A 15,122-nucleotide genomic window follows, 5' to 3' on the forward strand; every position below is an offset into this window, starting at 1 on the left:
TTCCTGGTTTTGTTGTACTATTTTGTACAGGTACCCATATCCCAGCCTTAGTTTAACCTGCTGTTTACAAATGCATGGCTTTTCACTGAGATCCACAGTGACAAGAGCTGTCAGCGTGCCGGCTGGGAGCATTAAGCTCTGACTTGCAGAAAGCTGCTTCTCTTTAATGCCACAAACAGCCTGCTTAACTTCACTCTGCAGCAGCCCCTTTGATCTCTATTTTGACAAACAGCAGGTTAGAGAACATTACTTTCACACCCTTATCCTCTACAGATGATAGATTACCTGCTGAAAAAACAGGATTAGGAAAGTCTATTTTTGGGTTATTTTTTGGAAAAAGGCAACTGTTTTGCAGGCAAGAAAGCGACAAATATTGACAACAAATCAATAAAACATTATAATTGAGCTTATGTTAATCATATTATCCTTTTGCTCTACAGTATAATAATTCAGCAGCGCTGAGATGTAAAAAAATGTGCAGGACATGCACCATTGTACCACTTTTTGTTCCTTTATTCCTGTTCCTCTCATCTTTCTTTCCTTCATTCCTCATTTTCCTTCCTTCATCCCTCTGCTCCATTTTCCTCACGAGCTGAGTATTTTCCTTCATTTAAGTGTCAGGACGAGTCTCAACATCAGGACTTTGCTGGGGAGGACTGAGGACGATGTGTCACCATGGCAACCCACATATAATCTCACAGAGATGCACATAACAGTATGCAAACACACACTCACGCATGCCATCTGCTCGAGTGTGCACGCTTTTGTGCTGCGTGCGTGTTTAGCTACTGTAGTTACATGAAGTGAGTGTGCATGTGCAGTTAAATCAAAAAGATAATGTTATTAGAGAACATAGAGCCAAATAAATGTGTTGGACAGATTTGTGGAGCGTGTGTCTGATAGAGAGTGCTGACAGAGGCCACTTAAAATGTCATTATTTCTCCTTGTAATAAAAATGGAAATAACTGACACCTCAAAAGTGTTTGAATGTGTGTTTTTTTTTTTTTAAACTTGTCAACAGGGATGCTGGATGAGCGGTATTACTTCACCTCACAGCTCTCCAAGTCAAAACTGCTACATCTGTTCCTCCTCCACTCAACCTGCCACATTCTCTTGCAAAGATATGAAACATGGCACCAAAAGAATCCTTATGGTTAAATGATTAGTTATATTGCAAACTTTTCTTATAAAAAAGGAAGATTTTTGAAAGTGGACGTCTGAATCTTACATTATATTAATTTACATGCAATGAACCATAAATAATCAATATGTGTATATTAACAATATCATCCCATGTGAAAGAAGTTACATGTAGTGATAAACTCACAGAGAATGATTCCATTTCCTACATCCTGTTTCATCCCTCTTTCAAAATGGCAATTAGCTTTAGCTTACATTTGACGCTAGCAGCGCACGCAACAAAATCTTAACCTTGTTTACTGCATGTTTCTGACAATAACTACAAGGAACAAGGAGAGTTTCATGCCCGTCCAAGCTTTAGAAAGCTCCCACTGCCAGTCACTCACCATTGTGGATGCAGAAAATGAACAAAGCTTTTTCATCCGAAACTCTCCCCAAAATATCTCCTCCTACTTCGCACCACTGCTGAAACGGCTGCTGTGTTTGGAATAAAGATTCCAAGAATCTGGGTTACTCTGGTCAGGTTGATGCTAAATTATGAAAAAAAGACATTTCATATGTACTGGAACTGCAGTAAATTATTGATTCTAGCAGCTTATTCTGACCTCTGAATGCTGAGACAATATGTCTGGTCTGTATTCTGAACACTAAGTTGCAGCAGCTTTCTTCTGTTTCCTTTCAGGCTAATAATAAAAGCACTGCATCATTGCATCCTTGAGTTGGTTTTCTTAAACTGAGGACTGCCTCGAGAACAATCAGCACATTCCCTTATCTGTAGTAACAGATGGAAGGACTGCTTTAATTAGCATGTTCAGCTGTCATATTGTGGTTGATAGTAAATCTCTTTGCACTGGGTTTGATGGTTGAAGTCGAGAAATGCTGACTGGAGTGTCATTCGTTCTCCAGGGGTCATGTATTTTTAAAAGTCTCGCTCTCACACTCTGCCTTTCAGACACAGCGCAGGGAACGAGAGAGAAAAGAGAGAGTGTGTTGCAAGCTGGAGGCAGCCATCTTGGACTGGGTTAAAAGCGTAATCCTGGTCACGCTGTATCAGCAGCAGAGGAGAGATAAGAGAGCGAGGGAATGCCTGTGCTGGGAAACCCCTCTGCAGAAAGAGAGCGTACTGATATTGCAGATACTGTTGCAGTCAAATGAAAAGCCTGGGTAGGAGGTGGAGTAGAATACAGTCTCTGGGGCCACTCCAGGCTAATATTAAGACTCTGCATCATCTTTCACATATATGAAACCTATGAATAGATTAGTAGACAGAAAATGACCAGAGGGGATCACTTTGATGAGAGAGCTGAATGTGTTAGTTAAAGCTGCGTTGAAATAAACACACACTGCTGGTTTATCACAGAGCACAAGTTACTGATCCAGAGAGAGAGAATCTTATTGTGTGCGGCAACAGAGCAGTGCCACTACAGCACATACAGATACTTTCGTTTTTATAAATTCTACACTGTTCTTGAACTTTCAACATAATAGTCATGGTTCATGATATGATTTTTCCACAAAAAAGGTCAATTATCTTGTTAAAATCCTTGAAATGGCATCTACTCCTCCATCATTAACAAATACAGAATCTATGAATATGCAGATAATTCACGGTTAAGTCCATTCTCAGTGTTTGTGCGCTGAAGGCTTCAAGTTTCAACATCACACTTTTGTAACAAGTAACTATGTAATAATGTAACTATGTCTCTTTTAAATCATTTTTGAAAAAACAATAAGAAATGTAATTTCTAGGAGACAGGGTTGGATTCTCACATAACGTTCATTTAACTTGACAACCGAACTTCACAACCTAGACATGGTGAGTATCAAACTTTCCTTCATGTTTATTATGTATTTACTTCTATAAAAAAGTGAGCTGGGATGAAGAACGTTCTTTGATTCTGTGGTGTGTTCTCCAATCTTGCAATTTTCTCTCTTCTTTAATATTAACCTCCTCTAACACACTGCAACCACCACGACCACCACCACCACCACATACAGGTTACTGAGATTTCTGCATTGATGAGCAGACCAGGGCCAGGAGCTGTCTGCTCTGGCTGATCAGGAACAAAGAGAGCATGGTTTATAACGACAGCTGTGGAAATGATGCCGGTAATGGGAGGTTTCACAGAGAAAACTGCCTGTGGCCATCGTGCCTGGAATGGCTAATTAGCTGGCTGTTCACTCTGCAGCATCATTGGTAAAGAGGAACATTTTAGCGTTGGTGTGACACTGATGCACTGAGGATCTCATTTCAGATGCACACTTTGTCATAATTCTGTTGTCATTAGTGTTCATTATGTTGTAAACAGTCTCATAAGACAACAGAGAACATGGTGTGCAGGAGTATAATCATGAAGTCCCACAGTGCAGAAATACATGGCTGCAAGAGCACACACACACACACACATATTATACACAAAACATGAGTGGTTGAAGTGACTGACAAAGTGCTCTTATAGCTCTTGAAATGTGTCGCAGTCACTACAGGAAACCGTGTGACAAGGCAAAGAAGGAGCCTGTGATCATTATTATTTCCACTCCTTCTATTTCAAGGATTTGAGGCACGTCTCTTGTATTCCATTTTTACCCACATTCTGCCCTCTTTCATCTTCCCGTAGCTATTTTTATTTCCTCTTGCAGCGTGCAGAATTGCAGGCTGATGCAAACAGGAAGGGTGAGATGAGATAATGGTGTTTGGCATTGTTTTCTTGTTCCAGTCTGGATCGTCTGCATTGCATCCTTTGCCATTTGAAATTAGCCTTTGTGCAAGAGACAGCTCTGCCCACGCACAAGTTCCAGCAGTACAGCAGGGTGAAGTATAGAGTCTGGACCTGCAAGGTGTACTGAATCTGTATATCTGACCTCTCTGTTAGGCAGTAAAAGACTAAAGAGAATACCTCCAAGAATCAGAGTCAGAGTTTTACCTGATTTTAAAGATGAACTAGGGACTTTTTTTTTTGTTAGTATATAAAATTTTGTTTCATCAGACGAAATTACAATATGAACACCATACTAGAAATCCATTTATATTCACTGTGTTTGCCTATATGAGGTTCTGGTTTGGTCACTAAGTAGAGATCTGTTTCCAAAAAGGATTACATTTTGAATGTGAAGCAAAAGCTGAAAAGAGCTGTGTAATTTCTAATTTTTCTCTGTCAGCCAATGAAATCAAGTGTCCACAGATGACTAATAGAATCTGGAGTAGAAGAATAAGAAGACAACAGATATACAGTATGTTAGCATGTTATAAAATGAGGCCAACTCTCCAGCCAGAGGTGCCTTTTACTCATATTATAAATCAGTATATATAATATATCAAGCTCTGGGCTGACAGAAATTACCCTGGGCTACCTGATAAGGGGAGATCAGTCCTTCAGTGAAAAGTCAACTCTGATGCCACACAAGAACATTGACGGACAATTCCGCTAAATTATACTCAGTGACAATTTTTTTCACATCCAGTATGAATGTTTTTAATGCTTTCTACAATATCTGCTTTCTGTCTCCAACATCTTATAGCTCTTTTCCATGACAGGAACTTAACAACTCATCTACTGTGTCATTGAAAACAGGACACACTTCAGACGTACAGAATTAAAAAGGCGCCATTTCTACATGTGTGTCCAACATGCATGTTTTATGTTACAAAATGTCTTCTCTAATGTATACACAGAAGTGAGATATTGGTTACTGCAATGTTGTTGTGGTTGTAGTTGAGATGTGATGATCAACTGCTTGACCAATCAGAGGCGACAGCCCTGCGAGTGCCTGGAACTTGATTTAGTACCACCTTACCTAAGGGTGCCGATGTTTTGCACCTGGAACTTGTCACCAAAGCAGGAGGTTATAGTAGAAACAAGAGCAGAACTTGAGACAATGGCCTCATGTTCAGTTACAGGCTCTTACAGACAGTTATTAAAAAATAGAATATTAATTCCAAGTCTGAGATAGGATCTGAAATCCAATCTCCTGCATGAAAAGTCGGACTCACTACACACTCCAAGTCATTATTTTCCGCTTTGTTGCATAAAGGACATTGATGTCAATTGTGAGATGCGGAAACATCCAATATGGACAAAACTCAGGATACTGAGCTGTGTCCTGGTTCAAATACCTGAATGTCAAAAACAAGGCAAAGGCAAAAACAAACTCTCTAGGATGATCAAACTTGGCAGTGCAATATCAGGCTGTAAACAACACTCGTTAGCTTATCACCATGACAAAGCAGTTGCACGGATGACAGACAAAATCTTAGAGGATGCATCCCATCTGAATCATCACTTCCAGCTCCTGCCTTCAGGGAGACAGTATCCCCTGTGCAAACAAAAATATCCATTAAAAAAAACATTCATCCCACTTGCCATACATCAGTTAAACCAGTAATTAATGGACAGTAATGTTCTGAATTCCATGTACCTGGCAATTTACTTCTTAAATTGGACTTAAATTATTTTAAATTATTTCAAATCAGTTTTGTCAATTTATTCCTTGCTTTTTTATGAAGTTTCATATAATATAGTGTATTTAAATATTTTTACTTATCGTTTTGTGATGTATGATGTGATATGTGATTTCTACTTTCATGTAACAAAGGTGGACAATAAAGTTGTTTTGATTTCAAATCACTACTATAAAAAAGAGCGTAAAGGAATGTTATCATCATTTCATACTAATTTTCTATAGAGATGATCCATTCAGCCCTTTTTTTCTTATTTTATTTATGCTGTTTAGGCTTACAAGTGCTGGAGTATATCCCAGCATGCACAGGGACAAGAGACAGAGTACACTCTGACCAAGTCTACCACACTGCTAACACACATAAAGCATTTTTATATGCAGTGATGGCAGTTACCAGGTTACTGTCAACTGTCTGAAATAAGTTGTTTAAGCCTTTGCACCCAAGGGACACAATACGCGTCATTACACATCTCCCTTAATGTCAACGTCATGACATCTGTCAAACCAGAACACAGACATCATACACACTCTGTAAAAATCAGCAGAAAGATAAACATTCCTCTGCAGTCTGTTCAAAATCAGCATCAGTAAATCCACTTTGAAATCATAGAAAATATACGTACTTATAACTTGGTGAAAATGAAAATGGGGTTTCTGTGTTTCATCATTTGGCACAATCATTTTTGACATTACTAAGGCTGAGAATGTCCTATCAACATGGTTCTTATATCCCTGAAATAATTTATACTGTCCTGAACAGAACTTCCAGACATAAAGACAAAGAAATACAAAATTTTAATGAGACTTTTTATCCCTTAAAACGTCTCCGAGAGCCAACTCAAATGCAACATGATAGCATTCAAAGCCCAACTTGTCCTGAAAAAAACAATATATGGCATGTCTGGGTGACACATATAGTGACAATGCTATAAGCCTATAAATGAAAACTACCTAGCAAAAACTAGCAAAACCACCCTAGCTTTCAAAGGGTTAATGAGAAACCCAGTTTTTGCAATCGGGGAAAGGTTACTTGAGAAACCTGATTTCTTCATCTACATTTGTCCTGGAGAAACCCAATATCTCGGTCATACAAATGTTTAACAAGGTTGCTAATTAGCTTTTTACTTATGTGCATGCAAGGCTTCAGATGGAAAGTGTCGCTGTGACAGCACTGCAGCGGGATGAAAGAAAAGATCCATGCAGATGCAGAGATGCATTTTTGTATACAAAATAATTTCATTTAAAGACCAACTGAAACTCGCAGAGTAGTCTTTTTAATTCTAAATAAGTCGGTGTCCGTTTTTACATGTGATCTTTCTACAGTTTTCAACTTAAAGGACCAGTGTGTGTAAGATTTAGTGGCATCTAGTGGTGAGGTTGCAGATTGCAACCAAGTGACTACCCCTCCCCCTCTAAGCATGTAGGAGAACCTACGGTGGCTGCGAAACTCGCGAGAAATGCAAAAGGCCCTCTCTAGAGCCAGTGTTTGGTTTTTCTGTTGTCTGTGTAGATATAAAAGACTCATGCTAAGGTAATGAAAGCAGAACGATTCTTATTTTCAGGTGATACACTAATGAAAACATACGTATGAATATTATATTCCATTTCTGCCCTGTCTGTTCCACTGGATGCCACTAAATTCTACACAGTAGACATTTAAAGCATCAGTGGACAAGAGCAGCTCCAACAAACAACAAGCTCACACTGGCCTTCCATACTGTACACCGATTTGGCAAATTTCCTACACGGTCTCAGAATGGAGGAGCAGGCCGTAGCTCTGGCGTTGTCTGCAGCCTACAGTGGCTGTGTTTATCTGAGGCTACAACAAGGCATGCAGTTGGCAGAGTGGGAGGTACAGCTTGTGAAAACTGCATGTTGAATAATTGATTGTGTACATAAAGCATGGATGTGGAAGAAAAGGAGGAGGAGGAAGGGGAAACGGGACTGGGGGAAGGAAAGAAGGAGGCCACTGGAACAGAACGATAAATAAATCCACACATTACCTACAGTGAAGCCTCACTCCAGCAGTAAATTCAATTTCTGCTTTTTTACCCCCACTGCTTTATCTTTTCTTCACTTTTCCTCCACTTGTCCCTCCAAGTCTTTCTGTCCCTGCCCACTCATTTACAAAATTAACTGAAGGACTTTTCCAATCAGAATTTCTTGATAACACTGTCAGCAGACAGTAATTGTGGTCATTTAAAGATGTATTGGCTTCAGAGAGAAAAGCTTGGTGTCACATCCACCAGAATGCTGTGGGGACTATGTAAATGCGACATAGTTTGCAGAAGGACCCTGACGTCGCTTCGGCTCCATAAATTATGAAAGATGTCTCCTGAAATTGGGTTTTGGATGCAGGGAAATGCAGGTGGATTTGTTTGGAGAGTGTGACAACGTTAATGGTGCAGCCAGAACATTTTTCTCTCATTTGCCGGCTACGGGGAGAGAAGTTGGTGGATCCACATGCAGCATCTGAACACATTTGTGCTGATGAATATTTTAGCTATCCCACTGAGAGACTTTTGTAATGTGTTTTGTAATGTATTTTTGTGCAGTGCAGGGTGCAGCACAAACAGAAAACGTCGAAAGTAATCCATCATTTTGAATAACATATCTGCCCAGCAAAAAGCATAAGATTGTACAACATTCTCAAGTCCTTTACAGCAATTCTTATTGCTTGCTTGAAAAAATCTAAACACATAAAATGTTGAATGGCATTCCTGCTTACATGCCAGTTCTCCACTGACAGCAATCAGCCATCACAGAGTTTAATTTCCCTGAGAGGCTGGGTTTGTGTCTGATAAAAGGAGCTGTCACATAAAACTACACTCATCGATTAAGTATAACATAAAACAAATCTGCACCATATATAGTGTAACTGAGCTGACACTAAACAGAGAGCTTTTGCAACTAATGGAGTTCAGTGAAAGGTTTATCCAAGATGCTTCCTCCTGAGAGGGAAACAGCAGACAACAGTCCATCATTACTCACAGAGCACAGGCATGGGAAATCAAAGGAAAAGGCGCTGTATCACTTAACAATACAGTATGTATTAATGGGATGAGTCACTTAACATCATGGCTGTGTTTTTTAAAGCTATATTTACGCTACCACTAAAATGTGATTTGATTAAAAAAAGTATTTGGACAGTTTTCTTTTCTCAGTTACACTCTAGTAAAATTGTTTTTTTTATTTTATTCTTAAAGCTGCACAATTCAAATGATTATGTAAAATGTGAAAGGGTTCTCTTATATTGACAAACCTACACAGAATTGTCACTAGACTGCAGTTCCCCCCTGCTTTACGGCGCAATTCAGCATCTTTAAGTTCATTGATTTGTTTTATGGCCCACAAACTCTGTTCTCATCAACCTTGTTTCCTGCAGAAGCAGGCAGCTGTTTTCAGCGAAAAAGTTCTGATAAATCCACTGTACTCCAGCTGCCCAGCAACAAACAGTAGATAGATAAAGTTAACAACTAGCTGCTGAATGTATGGAAGCATTTAGCACCTAAAAAGCCAGAATGTCATTGTTTTGCGTTTTATGGTTGGCAACCTCCGCTCACATCAACCTCATCTCCAGCAGCAGCAGACTTCTGTTTCCAACAAAAAAGCTTTGATGAACCCAATTATACACTTCTTTCCATGCACCAAACAGCAGACAGACAAGATTAGCGATTAGCTAAGTGAACATATGGGAAGCATTTAGCAGCTAATAACCCAGATTTTTTTCTCAGGAGTTGGTGGATACCAAAACAGAGCTAAAATGGGAGTGAATATTGGACTTACATTAATCAAGAGGTCACACAACGTGAGATAATTGCTAATGTTGCTCTGTCTGCTGCACACACGTTAGCAATGTTGTGTTTGCAGCTTGTTCTTCTGTCCCCAACTGTTAATGTAGCTTTAAGAATATTACAGATTGATTTCAGTTGACTGCCAAGTACTTGTTAATTAGTTATTGTCCTCTATGAAACACACTGAAATGTTAAATACACTACCTGTTTTTTTTATTGTTTTTATAGTGTAACCAAATCTCAAGAACTGAATCTCAACAATGAACTTTTGAGATTTCTAAAAGGAAATTCAAGGGTTGGGCAACAGTATTGGATTGTAATCATTTCTGTTCTTTTATTGTACAGTTATTGAATTTACAAATGAATGAATTCAAATCATATAGAAGCAGTGGCCAAACCCACTCAGGACATCATCAGTCATTTAGTGTTCTGGCTCCATACCCAGATCTGTGCTTGAAGCAGTAGAATAATGAGTGCTTGGGAGGTGTTACTGTGGATTAGGAGGAAAAAGTTAGCTCCGCTATTCTGTGGCAGGGGATAGATGAGTGTGGAAATGTGTGATTATATACTGGCCAACAGCCAGTCTCACAAGGGTATTTTCAGTCTACTGTGGTGTTGTTTTCTTGGTTTTACACCAAGCTATGTTTGAGTGTTAAAGTGGATAGAAGATTCAGACTTGACTGAACCAAATGTACATAGTATTGCAGTATATGTAGATGGTCTTCTTGCCCCCTTTGGTGGGCATGTGAAATGAGCACGTGTTAACCAACCAGATAAGGAACCAACCACCAAATTTTGAACTCTTTAGTTGGAGTCCAAACATAATCATATGATGTATTCAAATGAATTAACATGTTATAGTGAGATATATTTTTCAATCTGTAAGCCTCAAACAACATGCTTGTGTGAATTACTCACTGGCTGCTACATATCACAACCAACAGCATAGAGACATAGCCAAGACAGCTGACTGATTCAGGATAAGTCTGAAAGACAACTGAGTATATCTCAAGGATAAATGTCTCTCTTTGCTCTACATGAACAACTACAACTGTATTTGAAATATTTATTTCCATAATCCATCTCAACATTTCTTGTGTTTGCATAGTCTTGTATGGATAGTTGATACTTTTGACAGCTGAGATACCCAACTTAACACGATTACAGTATGTTGAGCAGTTAGAGACCTTTGTAGCAAGCAAGGTTCTGCAGGGCCTTTGTCTTTTTCATTTACTTGTGAAGGACCATGTAGATGATTGAACATACTGTAAATGTTTCCATCTAATACTGTTTACTATATTACTAGAGCACTCTTAGATCCAATTTTCAGTCCTGCATAAATTCATATCAGCAGATTCCACAGAACTCTCCATGACCTTTCTCGACCATGCAATACCTTAAGGTCTCTCCTGACACACCCTAAAGGCAGGAAAGGAAAGGAAGACTGGAGTGTTGTATGACATCACATGCAATAGTAGTAGGGCAGTAGAAGGGAACCGTGAAATGAAGAGGTCCCTTGACAAGAGACTGAATAGACATCTGAAACAACATCTGCTGTCTGTGAACACCACACAAAAAGACAATCACAGCATCATCTGGGAAGGGGTCAAACAACATCAACCAGGTGTCCGTGGACAGCTGGAGAGAGATCAAGGAGGCCATTCACATACAACACCAGAGGCTTTTTTGAACAGCAATAGAGGTTACAATCCCCACTCCACCCCTACATATAACCACCTCCATTTACTGAATGTAGGCTGTGACGCACAGTTGAAAGCTCCAAATTATAAGTAACTGGACCTTTGAGCTTTGATTCTTTTTCACCATATACTGTAGTTACAAACAGTTATGTTTCCATACAGTGCCTCATATATAGAAAACAAAACAAATGTTTATGTATTTGGGTATACTCTCTGATTTTGTTGTAGTTGCCAATATCTAGTGCCACCAGCAATGTTGGTCTCTTGGTCGGTCAGTCCGTCACTTTGGTCCAGACCAAAATATCTCAACAACTATTGGATGGACTGTCATTTAATTTGTACAAACATGCATGGTCCCCAGGGGATGAACCCTACTGACTTTGGTGATCCCCTGATTTTTGCTTGAGCACCGCCATAAGGTTATGTGCCCTTCAGGATGAATTGTAATCACTTTAGTGATCCTCTGACTTTTCAATTAGCAAAATCTGTCACATCTACACTTAAATTTGTCCAATTCTTTGGTTTAGGACCAAATACCTCCAAAACTACCAAACTTAACACCAACATACCTGATAATCATCAACATGTTAACATTGTCATGTGGAGCATGCTGATGTTAGCATTTAGCTCAAACCACCAACGTGCCTAAGACCATGTTCTCACTAAGCCAGCTAAATGCGTAAATACATCTTTTTCTCTCCATTTGGCCCTCAGTCCAGACTAAAACTGTGTTTTTCTCCCTCAAAAATGGAGCTTTTCCAAAACGGCCTCCAGAGTGTGTAAATCTGAAAGTGCTGGCTTGGCGTTGTAGTGTGTTATAGCTTTGTAGAAACGCTGTTATTTCAGTGAAAAAACAGAGTGGAAGAGGAAGAAGAACAAACACAATGACAGCAACAACAATGGTTGATGACTTCATGTGAGTGTTGTTCTCTTTATTGTCTACTTTGATAGCTTGTTTAGAGTTAAACATCTCACTGAAATTGTTGTAATCTGCTTGCAATAAACAATGTGTTCAAATTGTCAGAAAGCCATTGCAGAAACTGAAATAGTATACCGTTTCTTCTTCAGTGGTTTTCTGTGGCTGACTTGCTTGTCTGTCCTACATTCAAGCCCAGTAGGAGGAGAATTACCCATTATGGCATTTTAATGTGGACAGAGTTATTTGCTGAAACAAGTTGGTGTGGATGCATGTCGTTTTTGAAGTTTTTTTAGTGACTATGGTATACACTACAGCCACTAAACTATGTTCAGTTTTTTCTAACTGGTGAACTAAATCACAGTATTGAACACACACAATCATCAAATGTACAAACAAAGACCTACTCAGTTGTAGTCACAAATGAATGAATACGTGTGTTAATTTAACACATATTTACTCACCGCTACACTTTGGTACATACTGTACACACACAATTACCCCACTGACATGTCGCATTTTTCATAGGAATCGATCTGTGTGAAAGAGCCGTGCTGAGAAATGATACATGTCATGGTCTGAACACATACTGGGTGTGTGTGTACCTATTTTCTGCTCCACCGTGATTTGTAAATCATTAATAAACTACCGTGGAAGGCAAAGCAATTTACTTTGACTGCTGTTGAAATTACATATTTGACAGTGACAAATCTGAATGTATTGTGTGCCACATGGAGAGATGGATAGGGGTCGTACTCTGTAGTATTAGTCCAGCTGAGGGTATTTTGGTGTAGAACGTGTGGTTACAGGTTAACTGATTTAGACAAACCACTTTATTTCTGCCACTGTTGTTTCTCCTCACCTGTCTGTGTAGGTGAAATACTGATTTAACAGGTAATTTAAACTTGTTCGAGTGTGCATTAACATAGCCTACATGAGCACATCCATCTCCTGGTAAATAAGTCTAAGCAAATAAGATAAACCTCTCTGCATCCCTGTTTCTCGAAGGCAGCATGCACACATAACACCAACCCCCCCCCAACTTCACTCACACACACACAAAGTCATTAGTCATCCACCAGAGGAACCACCCCCACAGAACACACACATACACAAACATGCAAAAATACACACACACACACAAACCCTCTTACACACAAAGACTGTAACTACAACATTTCCTTCTGAATATTTCCCCAGGGCCCAGTATAATGTTTCTGACTAAGGTAGTAGCATACATTATATATCTAGGTTGGTCCCTTTATGGCTTGTTGCTGATAGGTTTTGTGTAAATAACAGCCCATGTTACCTTGATTACTTAAGCAAGAATTAAAGCCACATGGTGATATGCAGTCAAAGCAGATGCTGTGTAACAAAACAGCACAGAATGTCCTCATAAAGGGGTGAACAGACTAATCTAATCAAACTATTGTTGCATAATTAATCATTCATCAAGAAACTGCAGCAGTGCCCCAATGAGTTCTTGAAAAATCAATTTTGCAACTAAGGGGGCAGTGAAGCTCAAAAAAATAAAAGCATCAAAAATGCAGGTCACATTATACACTCGGGTCCAGAAAGAATTTTTCCCCCATACACAACCACTCATAAACAGCTATAAAACAAGTGAATATATCTAATGAGAAGACGCAGAATGACTTCTAATATTATCAGAATTTCCATATATCAATATATTATTTTTGTGCCCTTTAGTCTCATTCTCAAGGACTCAAAAGCATGCATAGAAGTTGTAATTGGTCCAAATATTTGAATCCTGATTTTTTTTTTCTTTCTTTCAGGCATAAGCATCCAGTATGAACAGCTTTCATAGAATTAATAAGTCGTTGTGTTTGGGACTCGGAATTCAGAGATAAAATGAGACCAGCTTTTGAAAATATGAAACACAACACAACCAAGGAGGTAAGTTCATAAGCAATAAAATTCAACCATGCTCAGTTCAGTAAAGTTAGGGGTTTCTCTGCTACAGCCTCACTTGGTCTGATATCGCCATTAGCTTCTGATGGCTAATGCTAGCTAATGTTAGCTAACTTTAGATAGAAGCTGTTGTATAACTGACATGTTATTATGGATCCCACTGCTTTTCTTGGCAAGACACGCCCTGCAAAGCATTAAAGCACTAGGATTGGCAAGGCTGGATGCCGCAGCTAGCCTCCTATTGCCTAACTGTATATTCAGTTATTGTTTATCAGACCATAAATGAGACAAGAATTAGCACAACACAATGACTGACAAAATTCAATTGTACTTTAGTAAACTGAAGACTTAAAGGGAAACTCCAGGGATGTAGTATTGCACTTTCATACAGTGAAGTTGGGACAGGTCTGATCAGGGTTATTTTCTCAGATTTGACAAAGTTCCTCCAGAGCCACAAAAGAAATCACGCAACAGTTTTCACAATGAAGAGATGACGCGTAAACTGATCCTGATGTGCAAAATAGTGAAGAGCCCCTTTAAGACACTGCAGTTAGCTCATGGGTGCTTGCGTTTCCTGAGAGGTAACAGCTGCTCTACTTGCTCCCTTTGTTGAGCACAGACTGTATAACCTCACTAAAACCAACATTCAACTGTCATTCAACTATCAAACTAAATTCAGTTAAAAGACAACACTTCTAAATGAAATGCCTCAATTTTTCTGTCGACATGGACAAAACCTCAAAACGAATTAATTTAACAGGAGAGCAACAGGAGAGTGATCTTGTTAACAAGGTAATAGAAACCTGCTTTGGGGGAAAATCTGCTGTGTAACATCATATGAATAAATGGTGTGAATCCAGGTTATGGGGGAAAGAAATTAGAAATCATAATGAGCAGTTCTGGGCTGTGAGACTGAAAGATATTTATAGACAAAGACACAAAATATTAATCACCCCAGAGATGAATAAATGACTGGACATGATATCATTTTGCAGCAATCCTGTCTGATGAGTTCAGCTGGCTTACTGTATTATGCAGTACAGTGAATCTGAGGTTATATTTTTTTATTGACAGCCAGAGCACTCCCTGGCAAGTCACCAGTAGGCTATACTGCATAGACAAATTGATAGATGCATGATACAAGAGTTAAATATCTTTGCCTAGGGCAGGTCAGAGTGCAAG

General features: G+C 39.1%; 1 protein-coding gene across 2 annotated transcripts in view; it reads right to left on the reverse strand.

The window, feature by feature from the left end:
• The window catches only part of LOC121882680 (spermatogenesis-associated serine-rich protein 1-like), an 85,685-nt gene that overhangs the window by 20,017 nt on the left and 50,546 nt on the right, over positions 1-15,122 (reverse strand). Inside the window, exon 5 of one of the 2 annotated variants that reach the window (XM_042391093.1) lies at positions 9,795-9,882. The exons of the other annotated variant lie outside the window; for it this stretch is intronic. Coding sequence (XP_042247027.1) covers positions 9,810-9,882 — 73 coding nt within the window. The 3' untranslated portion in view covers positions 9,795-9,809. Of the gene's footprint in view, positions 1-9,794; positions 9,883-15,122 lie in introns of those variants that run through there. 2 annotated transcript variants of the gene reach the window in all.

The sequence above is a fragment of the Thunnus maccoyii genome, chromosome 17 (assembly GCF_910596095.1).
Source record: "Thunnus maccoyii chromosome 17, fThuMac1.1, whole genome shotgun sequence".
NCBI classification, from domain to species: Eukaryota; Metazoa; Chordata; class Actinopteri; order Scombriformes; family Scombridae; genus Thunnus; species Thunnus maccoyii.